Source organism: Lycorma delicatula, chromosome 13 (assembly GCF_047948215.1).
Source record: "Lycorma delicatula isolate Av1 chromosome 13, ASM4794821v1, whole genome shotgun sequence".
Classification (NCBI taxonomy): Eukaryota; Metazoa; Arthropoda; class Insecta; order Hemiptera; family Fulgoridae; genus Lycorma; species Lycorma delicatula.
This window is the reverse complement of record NC_134467.1, coordinates 19,170,517-19,186,157: the sequence shown is the minus strand read 5'-3', so window position 1 is coordinate 19,186,157 and position 15,641 is coordinate 19,170,517. Positions and strand designations below refer to the sequence as shown.

General features: G+C 30.6%; 1 protein-coding gene across 1 annotated transcript in view; it reads right to left on the bottom strand.

The window, feature by feature from the left end:
- DCX-EMAP (Doublecortin-domain-containing echinoderm-microtubule-associated protein) overlaps positions 1 to 15,641 on the bottom strand; it is a 197,633-nt gene that overhangs the window by 13,951 nt on the left and 168,041 nt on the right. Inside the window, exons 15-18 of the mRNA XM_075381299.1 lie at positions 12,525 to 12,653; positions 8,437 to 8,565; positions 6,003 to 6,165; positions 1,358 to 1,540 (exon numbers count right to left, since the gene is read on the bottom strand). Of these exons, the coding sequence (XP_075237414.1) occupies positions 1,358 to 1,540; positions 6,003 to 6,165; positions 8,437 to 8,565; positions 12,525 to 12,653 (604 nt within the window). The remainder of the gene's footprint in view (positions 1 to 1,357; positions 1,541 to 6,002; positions 6,166 to 8,436; positions 8,566 to 12,524; positions 12,654 to 15,641) is intronic.

The following is a 15,641-nucleotide window of genomic DNA, read 5'->3' as shown; positions in this document are numbered from 1 at the left end:
CGTAACATCTCGACTGGAATTTCCGCAATTGCTTCTCGGATCTTTGCCTTCAGTTCTTCTGTTGTAGCAGGTCTACTGTGGAACACTTTGCTTTTAAGGTGACCTCGCAAAAAGTAATCGCAAGCTGAGAGATCAGGCGATCTTGGAGGCCATCTAATGTCACCATTACGTGAAATGACATCTTTGTTGTTCCACAACAAAGGTTTCAAGCACGGCTATGTAACGAGCCGACGTCACTGTAATCGCAAGACCGTTGTCATCCTCAAAAAAATAAGAGCCTATAACACTATAAGATGACATAGCGCACCACACGGTCACTCACTTTCTGGCTGTGCAACGGACGCTGGTGTAGCTGCATAGGCTTTTCTTGTGCCCGGTATCTGAAATTTTGCTTGTTAACAAATCCACTGAGGTGGAAATGCGCATCGTCTGACATCCACAGTTGAACAAACTCTTTGTTATCATTTATCTTCTGAAGCATTACATTACAGAATTGTGCTCGCACAACTGCATTATTCGGTTTTAGTTCCTGGACGATCTGCAACTTGTACAGATGGAATTGTAAGAACTTCACTAACATTCTTCGAACACTTGAACTATGCGATTGTAAAGATTCTGACAGACGATGGATTGACCGATGTGGACTTCGTGTGACAGCATCTTGTAAAGCTTGAACATTCTGTGGTGCACAGATGGTTCTCTCACGGCCTGGAGGTTGAGGTTTCTTTTTCACTGCCGAACTGGTTTCCTCAAAATTAGATATCCATGTTTTAATTGCACGTGCTGATGGAACACGGTCGTGCCGTCCCAGATTAAAATGAAGGCGAAATTTTCTACGCACTCCCTCCATACTGTCATTGTTTTTGTAAAACACTTTGATAGCAAATGCACGTTGGTGCACCACTCTAAGGAACCATGACAACTAAATGGCAGGTTAGGTTAGAGAGGCTGGCGCCACTTATCAAGTGGTACCAATCGCCCACGGCTACCAACACAACTTTCAAAATTTCCCATTTCTTTGTATCACTCTGTATATAAATTACTGAAAATTTAAAATTTGTGAATTAATGAAAAACCTATTTTTTTCAACCTTCAATCAATAATAAAAGTAAAAAACCACTCCTATCTGGTATGCAAAAAATCTCATCAATGCTTGTGATTTATTTCCTCGTTAAAAGTCTATTTTTACTACATTTTAAGGGATTTTACTATAGAATATTTGTTTAAGAAGTGCATCTAATATCAATAAATATTATAAAACTTTTTTAAATGCTTTGAAAATCAAAATTATATTAATGCTAAACTTTTAATTGATTCTAATGGATTTGAATAAGATTTAAAAAAAAAAAATACATACAAAATGCGAGATCATAATCGGCAGTGACAAGCTGAAGAAAATGTCCATCGGTACTCCAATCTATCTGTGATACAGGTTGAGTACCTCTAATCTTATTTGATTTTTTATATGTATACCCATCACGACTTGCTCTGAAAAGATATACGCTACCGTTGTGCGATCCTATCGCTAACATATCACCAGCTGAAATAGGAAATAAGTTATTTTATTAATAATTAATGCTGTAATAGTACTGTTATGCTAATTTCTCATGTAATTAAAATATTCTCAGGTGTAATTTAAAATATCTACAGTTACTCCTAAGTCTTCTTAGCAAGAAAAAACAAACTTTTACTACAGTTATAGTGATATATACTGCAATAAAATAATAAGAAAGTATAAAGTTTTGTGCCTTAAGGAGACGTTAAATTTCTTTAAAAAAAAAATACATTTAAATATCTAAAAGAAAATTTTTTCTACAAGTTCGAAAAATCTACTTTTGTTTGACAGATGTTTATGAGTACGGATGTACATGTAAATACCATTGGCCTATATTTGCTCTAATAATTCTGGACATCACTGTCAATTTTCTTCAAAACTTGTAAACAGGTACTACATTGGAAAAAATGTACTAAATTTGTACAAAAATTAGAAAAAGGGGTGAGGGTGTTTCGCCAAAATAAAATTCCAAATTTTTACTGGGGCGTTTATTTTAAAAAAACATTTTTCTTACAAAAGTTTGTCTCTTTTTAACAAGATCACAAATCATCAAAAATCTTTATTTAATATTCACTCCCTCCCCAAAAAATTAAATTATATATTTTTCTTTTTTTTAGCTATATCTTTCTTAAGAAAAGATGGTAGTCGGAGTTTTTTCACCTACATTTTCTACAACAGAAGCCCTTCAAATCAATATAAAAAGTTTTTGTCTATCTCACTCCATAGGTTTGTAGCAACAAAAAATATTTTTTTTAATTTAAAAAAAATTAAATCCATCTTGCAAATTAGCTGTTGCATTCAAAATATATAAAAACCTTAATTTTTTGATAGCCCTCACTCTTTAGTATTTCTTGTAAAAAATTAGCCTAAAATTTTCTACCTTCCTAAAAAATTAAAACTTTATTTAGAATTAGGACTATTTTTTAAACAATTCTTAAAATTATTTTTTTTAATATTTATTATTACCACTTAAAAAGGAATAGGAATTATTTACCTAAAAATTAATTTTAGTTAATTCTTTCCCTTGAATTTGGTAGCTACTAAAATGAAAAAGCTTTTTTTTCACTATTTCAAATTTTTAATGCTGAAAACATTTTTAAACAATAAAATCACTAAAATAACTTATTAATTCCCCCACCCCTGATGAAAGAGCTCCCAAATTGAAAAAAATGGAAAATTTTATTTTAAATTTAAATTTTATTTAAAATCAGTTTTAATGAATATTTTAATCATTAAAATAATTCCTCTGATAGCTTCCAAATTTTCAAAAGTCAAAAAAATATTTTTTTGAAATTATGATGTTATTAAAATTTTGTTAATTGCTTTATTTTGTTGAGCATCTTGGTTTCAAAAATGAAAATTAAGAGATTTAAACAAAATGAAACAGTCATTTTATATTTAAAAGTATAAAAATAATCAGTTTTTTGTATTTATTTAACAATATATCATAAAATTAGAAATAACTATTTTTACAAAATAAGTATGAAAAAAGAGGTTGTTTTTCAGTAAAAAGGGATTATTTTATTATAAAAATATAAATAGAGCTTATAATGATTGAATTGTATAACTTGATCAGCGTAGCTGAGAAAGTTAAAACTTCAACAACTTTGAGGATTTTAGGAGTTACAATACATCATAAAAATATTTTAAAAGATTAAAGCTCTATTTTTGAATTTGTACACAAACATTTATTTATTTGTATCCATAAATATGAATATGAGTAACCAAAATTATATTCTCTTAAAGTAAACAGATTACTAATACTTATTAAAACATAAGTGTATCAGAATAATGCAGATGAAATCACAGTAGTGCAGAACTTTTCCTGTGTGGAAGATTCAACAACTAATCAAAACAATTATATTTTAATTTATTGCTATATTTTTAGCCAAACACTACTAAATATTGTTCCTTAACACCATTCAAATATTGTTGAGTTTTACTTAACACTTCGCCTGATGATTCATGGATGTAATACGCTATAAATATATTCATAACATAAATGAATGACACAGTAACATAAAGGCCCCAAAATAAAGTTAGCTGCATAACACATCCCAAATACTCTGTATTTGTTGTTTTTGTCAATTGACCCAACAACCAACTATCTAAGGATTATAGATTGGGATTGACATACGGTTCCCATGATTACCAGCAATATAACAAACCACTCCACTAGAGCATAATTACTAGAGCTGGGGGCTTCATGATACTGGGTTCACCCTGGTGCCCAGAGGACATCGTTTGAGAATCAATATTCAGAGTCATTCACCCATCGGCACGATAGTTTCTACCTTGGGTTATGGTTGTGTTTCATAAGGTGTTTCAACACCTTATGAAGCAAGATGTTGTGTTGCTAGGTAAGGGCAAATGTCATAATTTGTGTAATATTTGTGGTGTGGTATATGTGTATGTTGTAAAAGGTAAAGCAGCGTAGTGTGTAGTGGGAACAAAATCTGCATAGGCTAGGACCAGGTGATGTTCAAAGTCTTAAAGAGTAAGACTCCTCACTGGAGATATATGTATGAATATATACGAAGCTTAGTAAAATATATATATGTATAACATTATGATTATACAGTGTCCCATATAAAACGCAACCCAACCTTATATTGGTAGGTATTGAAATAATAAAAAGGCATGTGTAAATGTAAATGTAATTTTTATTATTACCATCCATTACCTTACATTTAGAGTAAATGTTGGAAATGGCCACCATCTTCTTGAATACAAGCTTCAATTCTTTTTACAGCGTTTCTTGCAACTTTTTTCAAAGTTTGTGGTCGGATATTTAATACAGCTTGTTCAATATTGATTTCAATTGTTCAAGTGTTCGTGGTTTGTTGCTGTAGGCTTTTTCTTTGAGGTAACTCCGTAGAAAAAAATCCACCGCAGTCAAATCTGGAGATCTTGGTGGCCACAAGCCTCTTCCGATAACACGATTACGGAAGAATTCCTCAACGAAATCAGAAGTTGAACCTGCATAGTGCGATGTCGCACAATCATGTTGCAGCCAGCAGTGTCTGTCTTCCTCTTTCAAGAGTGCGATGAACTGAAATAAAATATCCTGATATCGTTCTGCATTAATGGTGTAATCAAAAAAATACGACTGATTATTTTCTTCCACGATATCATGCACCACATGCCCGACTTCTGCGGGTGTAATTGTTTTTCGTGATAAACGTGGGGATTTTCAGCGCTCCAAATTCTACTGTTTTGGCTGTTTACATAGCCATCCGAATGAAACCGTGCTTCATCTGTGAAAAATAACGAATCCATAACAACAATTCCCTCACGCAGAAATCGACGGAACCATTGACAATATTGTAGCCATTTTTCTTTGTCGGGCTCAAAAAGTCGATGAACCGTTTGAATGCGATAAGTTTGTAATTGTAATTGTTTGGTCACCCGATGAACAGTCGATTTAGACAAATTAATTTCAGCAGACAAACGTCTGATCGATTTATTTGGTGAGGCGAGTAATCGGTCTTTGATTTCAGCGACTGTATCTGTATTCAACACCGACGCAGATCTTTTGTGTTCCTTGTTATTAACAGAACCGGTCTCTCTAAATTTTGCTACTAACCTTAATACTGATGTTTTGTTAGGAGCCGGTTTATCTGGGTACTTATGGCGAAACAAATCTTGCACTGCAACCGCTGATTTCGTACTGAAGTACGACTCAACCATGAAAACACGTTCATCTAATGAAAACACCATCTTGTCTTTTGCAATACACTGAACGTTAGGATTGCATTGTTGTTACTATCGGTAGTGTTCTACTGCGTCGCCGTGTTGTTCAGATGTTGGACGAGTCCATTTCAGTAACGAGTGGGGGCGTAAGCTTGACTTTTGAAATTTAATGGATGAGTGATTGATGGGTTGCGTTTTATATGAGACATCCTGTACATATATATATTTTTTATACATATATATATATAGACCTATAATATATATAGGTCTATAATATTATGATTTTTTTGTTTTTTCATTACATCATTTAATACTTAATCATAATTGATTTTTGATAAATATTTTTTTTTTTTTAATTTTTCCTGACAATTAATTTTAAAAATGAAAAAAAAGGGAATAAAAACATTATAACTACTAAAACTATGGAGATAGTTTTAGGAAATACTTCCTTGAAAATTAAGTTACAACTGGATATCCCATGAAACAATGTTTATGTAAGCTGCTAATATATAAGACTATTTTTGTTACTGACTAAATCTTCCTTAAAATATTAACAATCAATAAAATTATGTTTTACATTGTTTTAATATTTAATTTATTAATTTAATCTCATTGTAGAGATTAATTTGTTAAATTTACTTCAAAACTACTGATTCTTAGTATGCAGATGTATGATAACACATATACAAGAATTTGTACACACATACCATGCGTATACATACAAATAAAGTATAATAAAAAAATTAAAATATACCTGGATTATAATTCTGGCAACTTAAAATTGAACCACAAACTCTGACTGTAGCAACCATTGCTCCTGATTCAGAGTTCAGCACAATTAAATGACCATCAATTGTTCCAACTGCTAAAACAACTCCAAATGGATGGAATGCTAATGATGTGCATTCATATGCAACCTAAAATTAATAAAATGAATGAATTAAACACGTACATTACATTTGGACAAAATATGCTGCAACAAGTGGCATGATAGTGTTATCATAAATTTTATTATATTTAAATTAAAAGCAGTTTGTATTTAGTACTGATATCTCCAAATCATAAAACATTAAAGAACAATAATTTTTTTTTTACTTATAAAAATTTTATTTGTACTGCAATTATTATAATCATCTTACTTAATTAATGAAAATTAAAAAACTGGAGTAATAAAAAGCAAAAAATAAGGATCTCTTTTTTGTTTGATCCATCCAAGATTGGGTCAATTATCACATTAGTTTCACCATCTTAGTCTTTCAATACTTTTTTCCTAATCGCTGGTACTTCATTACTCTTTGATGTATCCAATTTACAGATACGCGAAGCATATGATTTCTTAACCTCTCTTTGTAGTTGGATACCTGATCACGTATCCACCTCTTTTATAATTAGATGCCTAATCAGGTACTCCTTTCTTGTATACGTTCATTTCTGAATCTGTCTTTTCTTGTACCAACTTAAATGGGAACTCTCATTTTGGCTATCTCTATACGCCTAAATCCTCCCTTCTAAATGCCTAACATTCTGAGCTGTATAGTAAGTTATGTACTACCATGACTGTAAAATTTATGCTGTGTCTCTGTTATTATGATATATATTTTTGATAAACACAGGTCTTATAAAGATATCTCCACCCTCTGCATAAGACAGATTGTAACTAAGGTTCTGGAAATGTTGATGTTGCTTCTTGACAGCTACATTTCTTTGACAAACTTTGGTCTAAAAAATAGGTAACTTTGTAAAGATTGAGTAATACAATGCAGAGAGTAGATGTAATTTATGAATAGATAATTGCACAATAGAAAACACTACTACATTGTTGCTACAATGGTAAAATTCAGGAGAAAATGTTGGCAAGAGATCTGGATGAATGTTGTGATTGAAAGAAGTATAAACTGGGCGTAAAAGTCCAAACCCCACTGCATAAAATTCTGCCATCTGGGATTGTAGCCACTTTTGCTCTGAGATTTTCAACTCTTCCCTTTCCTGGAATCATTGAAACGCAAGCCAAATTTTTAAGGTGTAGGAAGAAATAGTGGTCACTGGGTGCGAGATCAGCACTGTACGACAGATAAAAAATCTTACTTCCAAATTTGTGAGTTGTTTCCATTGTACATGCAGTACGTATGGACATGTGTTATCATGAAGAAGAACAATTCCTGATTTCAGCATTCCTTGTTGTTGATTTTGAATAGGGCACAGCGCATTTTAGAAAGTGTCTCATAATATACTTGTGATATGATGGAAGTTCCATGATCAATGAAATCAATCAAAAGCACACCCTTTTAGTCTACAATTGCAATGATACTCCTTTGAGACTGGACTTGTTTGAATTTTTCAGTTTAGATAAACCGGAATGTCACCATTAAATGGATTGTTGTTTTGTCTCGGCGATGTAAATAAATCCATGTTTTGTCACCAGTGACGATATGAGAAAAAATGTTGATATGCAGATGTCATCCTGTGATATTGGTGGGCACTTGTTAACATTTTTGGTAACCATTGTGCACCAATTTATTAGAGCCTAGAGTGTCAGTTATGACTCAAACTATTTTTTTTGACACTTCTGAAAATTCTACAGAAAGATTGCTAATCATAAAGCAAATATTTTCTCTCACTTGTTCAAGAGATCATCAGTCCAGAGATGAAGTCTGTCACTTCTTTGTTCGTCGTGAATGTTTGAACGGCCTTGCTTTAAATCACAACACCGTTGCCTCACTTTTTCTTCACTGATTGCGATAGGCCCATATGTTTCACACAATTGATGGTGAACTTAAGCAGCATTATGTTCTCTTGCATTTAGAAATCTATCACTAATCGAACTTCAAAACTGGGGGATTTTTTATTACTGCACTCACTTAACACACTATCCCACAAAGGAAAACAACAACGAACTGATGGAAATCTGGTAGTTACATTTCCAGCAGACCACTTAAAGCTACTGCACATATGCGAATCGAATCAGTGTTGCCAATTGCTATTTATGACTAATCACCCCATACTTTTGAACCACGCCTCGTATAAGAAGTATGATAATACTGATAGTAATAAAATAAACATTTTATAAAAAAAATTTATTCCGAATAGATGTTTTAGAAAATAATATTTACATAATAATAATAATAATAATAATGTTTACTTGTTCTGACATTTCAATTATAAACTAAGAAAATTAAAATAAATAATACCTGAGTCGACCAAATCAATTTATGTTTTCTCCACATAGCAATAACTTTATCATGACCAGCAGTTGCGAATAAATCATCATCTGGATGTACAGCAAGACCCCATAGTTGTTTATGATGTCCAAAAACAATCTGAACAAAAACAGAATAAATTTTTATAGCTAGATTAAAAGAAAGAGAAAAATACCAATAAAATTTAAAGCAACTTGTTGTTACAAGTTAATGTGTTGTTGTGTTGTTAAGTTATGTGTTGGTGAATTATTTGAATAACACACTATTCAAAGAAAATATACATTACAGTTTATACTAATAAAAATTGACGAATGTAAACCTCTAATAAAATTTCACTAGTAAGAAGAGATTTATTACTAACTAATTTTTTATTTATCTTATTAATTCTTAAATTTGTATAAATTTTATATCGCTGGCTGTGGGATTACTTTTGATTGTTAAATTTAATTTCCTTTGATAAGCATTTTTACATTTCCAATTATACAAGTGAATACAAATGCTCAGAATACAATCTTGTATACTGTTAATTAACAGTATATAATTTCCATTTATGACCAATCATATATGAGATAGTCATAGATTCTTGTAACACAAACAACTACATAAATAATTCTATGATGTTTTTCCCTTTATCATTATTATTATTGTTAATAAAATAAAATAAATTATTGCTGTGACCTTTTTCACATTCCTAATTCAATTATTTTTTCAAGTATTTAAAAGTTTTTTTTAATATGCTTTTTTTACGATTTTATTAGTAGTAATCTTACTTTCTGAAATGAATGATTTCTTATCACAGCAACATAAAACTGAAACTGAACTAGCTTGAACTGAAGTTATATGAGTATCACCTTTATTCAAATAATTGTTATTATTAGCTCTACTACTGATTGTGTATGTAACTGCTCTCGTCTATTGTCAGAGTAAATTAAAAATTCAGTTGTAAATTGTTTACGTTTAAGCACAGTATAGTATTGTTCTTTGTAGTTGTACTTTTCTAAAATGCTTTGTATGTTCTGGATCCTTTTAAGAAATGCACCAAATACTTGTGGAAAATTTTCTGAATGTCAATATTCCAATAAAAAAAACATAGATCTATATGATGTGGTTAAAAGATGGCATACAACAGGGTAGATTTCAAATGTAAAATGACCTTCTGTTAGGATTCTAGTTTTCTAAAATGCTTTGTATGTTCTGGATCCTTTTTAGAAATGTATCAAATATTTGTGGAAAATTTTCTGAATGCCAATATCCCAATAAAAAATAACATAGGTCTATATGATGTGGTTAAAAGATGGCATACAATAGGCTAGATTTCAAATGTAAAATGACCTTCTGTTAGGATTCTAATTTTCTAAAATAATTTGTATGTTCTGGATCCTTTTTAGAAATGCATCAAATATTTGTGGAAAATTTTCTGAATGCAAATATTCTAATAAAAAATAACATAGGTCTATATGATGTGGTTAAAAGATGGCATACAACAGGGTAGATTTCAAATGTAAATTGACCTTCTGTTAGGATTCTAGTGACCATTACGAATCTGGCAATGGAAATTCAAAAAATAATTTCTGCCAGAGTGAAAAAATCTGTAAGTTATCACAAGAAAAAAAGTTAAAATACATATCTTAAGATAAGATTCTCTTCATGATTTAAATTTGAAATCATACATACAACAACTGTAGAACAAAATTATATGAACAGAAAGAACAAAACTTCTTAATTACTCTGATTGGCTTCTCAAAAACATTGTCAACAAATAGATGGCCCTAGTATTATATTTCAATATTGTAAAATTTGGTATTTCACTTCAGACAAGACATGGTCATGCTAATCTGGAGAACACTAGCTATCTGATAACTGGAAAATCCTTACCGGAAATCATCAGTGTATGATGAGTTATTTCTGGTAACATATAGCGGGGGGGGGGGGGGGCAATATTTTTTGACCAGACTGTCAGTACATAAGTGTATTGTATAATTTTCAAAGAATTCTATGCCCTATTAATAGATTGTAAAAGATTACGGCTTCTTCCAAATAAGATGGAGCAATGTGTTACTTCATGTGGCTTTTACAGAATGTCGAACTGTTAGCAGAAAGTGATGGCCTCTACATTCCCTAGATTTTTCTTTGTTCAATTTATTCTTTCAGGGCTATTTGTACAACAGAGTTTATGAATCAAATTCCCTATTTTTGATGAACTGAAGGTGAACATTTAACAAAATATTGACTGCATTGATGACAAAATTTCATGTCAGGTGATTCTCAATCACAAAAATGCACAAAAATGCAGGTGAGCACAAAAATGCATCGCTCTGTAGGGACGCTCACTTTGAATTTCTTTTGTAAAAAAATATGTACATTTTTACTAATGCTAATACAGATTCAATTTAATCATGTTTTTATTTAGTTGATAAAATGTTACAAAAATAATAAAACGCATGAAAACATTTAAAAAGGGCATTCACATTAAAAACTTTCACAATTAAATGTTCACTTAGGGAGGAGCTTAAAGGAATAATCTAAATTTAATACAAAGACTTCAAAATAGACTACTGAAAATTGTTAACAAGAACAATTATTTACTTTCAAGTTTTAACAGTTTAATTATAATAATCACAAAAATAAATTTCTTACAAATAATATGACAAGAAATAAAAGTGTACTAATGCCAAAAACTAATAAAACTGTTAGTAATAAAAAATAGTTGCAATAAAGGTATTGGAATATAAAATACCCTCTGAACAATCTCAAAATATTACCAAATAAAAAAAATACTACAAAGAAAAAATCAAAAGATTGGATTAGATCTAATATATATACAAAATAAAAACAACTAAATTCTTGTAATTAGATTACAATAATTTTTGTGATCTAGTCTTGTTGTTACTAGGTATTAATAAACACATTATCATTAAACTTATTAAAAATGTATGTCCCTTTTTTTAATTGTTGAATTAATTTACCACAGAAGCTTGAATATGAGAATATGTAGATCTTTGTAATACATAGAAAATGCCTCGCCTAACTGGGATTCGAACCTGGGATCTCTGGATCTCTGGCTGAGATGCTAACACTCCGCCATGGAGGTTGATGTTGTTTTTAATTCTTAATTAGTTTATAAATGTAATATTTACCAGACCTACGAAGAGATAATTTTACTTACTTTTGAAGGATTACTTGTGTAAATTTTCTGGTTGAAAAATAAATCTGAAAGTGGTAAACGATTTTGAAATTTATCAAACAATTATTAACTCTGTAATAATCTGCTTTAATAAATTTTCAATAAATCGATTATAGTAGTTCATTTTGAGCAATAAATGACTGAATGATTTAAAAATTAACGAGTTAATTTTAATGCTCTAGAAATTACTCAATTTATGAGTACTTGAATCAATCCATGATTCACTTATTATTTTCTTAAGTAACATGAATAGAAGTAGTAAGACGAATACGATAAAAATTTTATTTATAGTAGTTAATGATTTTATTAAGCTATTAAGGACAGTTTAATTCTTGTATTCTAAGCCTTTACAACTTAAGTTAATCGACTTAAGTTAACTGAATTAACTTAATTCAAACGACTTCTAGGTTAGGTTGTATTATTACCAACAAATTTTTATTAACGCTTCAAATTTTTAGATTAATTGAAAATAAATTTTATAACAATCAGATTGCATTAAAATATTCTATTAATGTAACGCTTTGTTTGTTACTTCACTAATTACATTTTCTGGAAAATATTCTTTCTACCACTTAGCACTTGACTATGTTGAATAACATACAATACTCAATCCTGGCATACTTAATCGTCTTAGAATAATTTTAGCAGTATACAGTCATAATCAAACAAAAAGAAAACAATCTGACAGTAGTTGATCTCTGTGGCAGGGTGGTAGCATCTCTACCTTTCATTTAGAGGTCCAGGGTTTGAATCCCGATTAGGATTGGCATTTTTCATAAGCTACAATTTTTATTTCCACATTCCCATTGACAAGCCTCAGGCTTATGTGTTTAATTAATTCATTAGGCCGAAAAAAATTAAAAAAACATTGAAATTAAGTTATATAAAAATTTACCTGATTAAATCTCCTTTGCAATGAACCCTCAACAATATGATTTTTAATAGTACCTACATAGATATTACCATCATTTCTTCCGGGTCTTTGAGGGTATATATTTCTTACACCACCAAATATTTCTGGAAGCTGAAAAAAAGATACAGAATTAAATAATTTAATATACTTAGTCATACAAAACAGATTTTAATCTTCCTGAAAGAGATATTTTCAAATAAAACTTAAGTATTTGATAAAAATAACGATTTTTTTTTAATACATCTATAATTTATTTAATTATTATATTTTTTAAAGTTTATTCTAATTCTAATATAAACCTATAAAAAAAAAAGTTGCAATGCTGGTCAAGGATAACTAAAAAAATAGCTTCTCATTTTAGATCTGGAATAAAACATAGGCGCCAAAGTTTAATTAATTTTAATAGTACAGGATGATTCAAAGAAACGGGAAATTTTGAAAGTTGTGTTGGTAGCCGTGGGTGATTGGTACCACTTGATAAGTGGCACCAGCCTCTCTAACCTAACCAACCATTTAGTTGTCATGGATCCTTGGAGTGGTGCGAAACGTGCATTTTCTATCAAAGCGTTTTACAAAAACAATGACAGTGTGGAGGGAGCGCGAAGAGAATTTCACCGTCATTTTAATCTGGGGCGGCATGACCGTGTTCCATCAGCACATGCAATTAAAACATGGATAATAATTTTGAGGAAACCGGTTTGGCAATGAAAAAAAAACCTCCAGGCCATGAGCGAACCGTCCATACTCCACAGAATGATCAAACTTTACAAGATGCTGTCACACGAAGTCCATATCAGTCAATCCGTTGTCTCTTAGCATCTTTACAATTGCAATTGCATCGTTCAAGTGTTCGAAGAATGTTAGTGAAGGACTTGCAATACCATCCGTACAAGTTGCAGATCGTCCAGGAACTGAAACCGAACGATGCAGTTGTGCTAGCACAATTCTGTAATGTAATGCTTCAGAAGATAAATGATAACCAAGAGTTTGTTCACGAACTGTGGATGTCAGACGAAGCGCATTTCCACCTCAGTGGATTTGTTAACAAGCAAAATTTCAGATACTGGGCACAAGAAAAGCCTACGCAGCTACACCAGCGTCCGTTGCACAGCCAGAAAGCGACCGTGTGGTGTGCTATGTCATCTTACGGTGTTATATGTCATCAACAATTACAGTGACGTCGGCTCGTTACGTAGCCATGCTAGTAACCTTTGTTGTGGAACAACAAAAGAGATTTCCACCGATTCTTAACACAGCCTGGTTTCAACAAGATGGAGCGTCACATACTGCACAAATATCGATGGCAGCTGTACGCCGATTGTTTGGACAATGTGTCATTTCACGAAACGGTGACATTAGATGGCCTCCCAGATCGCCTGATCTCTCAGCTTGCGATTACTTTTTGCGGGGTCAACTTAAAAGCAATGTGTTCCACAGTAGACCTGCTACAACGGAAGAACTGAAGGCAAAGATCCGAGAATCAATTGCGGAAATTCCAGTTGAGATGTTATGTCAAACCATGAACAATTTAACGAAGAGACTTCGTGAGTGTTTACGTAGAAGGAGGTCACCTGCAAGATGTCATCTTTAAAAAATAAACTAAAATGTATGTATCCTAAAATGGCAACATTTGTACAATTACATGAAATAAAATTCATTTTCTAAAAAAAATTTTTCATTAACGTTATTTAATTTTTTAAATTTCCTGTTTCTTTGAATCACCCTGTACTTTAAATGAAGATGAAAAATACAATAGTTTGTTTAATAATAAAAATTAAAATTGTGAGCCAAAAAAATATATTTTTTAGAGGTACGGGAATCAATTTTAAAAACAGTTTTCTAAAAGTATTCAAACATAGGTTAAGCTTAACAAATTAGCTTAAGTAAAACTTTCTTCAATAAAGGCTAAAATACAAAAAATTGAATTTTCAAAAAACTTTTCTGTATATTAGGTCCAGGATTCAGCATCTTTAAATAAAAAATTGTAGACATTTCTTGATAGCTCTTTACATAAAGTATAAACTTTAAGGGAGATAAAACAAAATAACCAAAAAAACCATATACTTTTAATTTAAGTGGGGGTTGATATTATGAAAAAATTGTTTTTGGATTATTTATATGTATTGTAGGTAACAAGTTTGCTTCAATAATTTTTTTTTAAATGCTTTGATATCTCGCTAAGATATTGCCCTGTAAAAAATTTTGAAAAATAAGTTATAATACGATCAACCCATATGTAGAAGAAATATCTAAACTAAATTGGTTTCATCAATCCTGAGATATAAAGTTAAAAACAGTGCAACATATAAACACACACAAGTAGAAATATGTTTTACATACATACATTAATTTTTGTTTAAATCAACTAGTTGGATCCTAAAATATAAAGATTTGCCAGAAACCTTATACCCCATTTTTGCCATGATCACCATACTTTCTTCTGTTTTAATATGGCCATTCTATTTGCCCAGGGAAATAACAACTATTAAAAATGGTTTGTAAAAGATAAAAAATGGACAAAAAACAAAAATGTTGATAAAATTAGAAAAATCCAGAAATGGAATACATAATAAACGAGTATAAAGTAGTCTGAATGCTTTTTTTTTTATTCTAGGATATAAAACTTAAAATTAGTTTTATATAAAACATATTTTAAGTGTTAGATTGATTATGTATTTTGTTTTATAATACAAAAATGCAATATTATTTAATGATTGTGATAAACAATTTACAATATTTATAATTGCGTGACTAAATTATTATTATTATTCTGATCCTGATGTTAACAAAATGAAGTAATTTAATGAAGAGACATACACAATCTGAACTCAATAAGAATAATTAACGTTGCATAGAAACTAATGCAACTAATGCAGTGTAAAATCATTTAGCCACGTTCTCCCATTCTATGTACTGATTCTATAGTGTAACAAAAGTCTTTTTTTTTTCTTTTTTTTAATTAAGAAATGCTGATCATATTGCTAATTACAAAACATATCACATACAAAAGTTTCTTTATGTGAATAACAAAAAATTAAAATTTAACTAAAGTATAATATTATACCAGCAAATTAACTTTGGCAAAAACAAAAACAATTT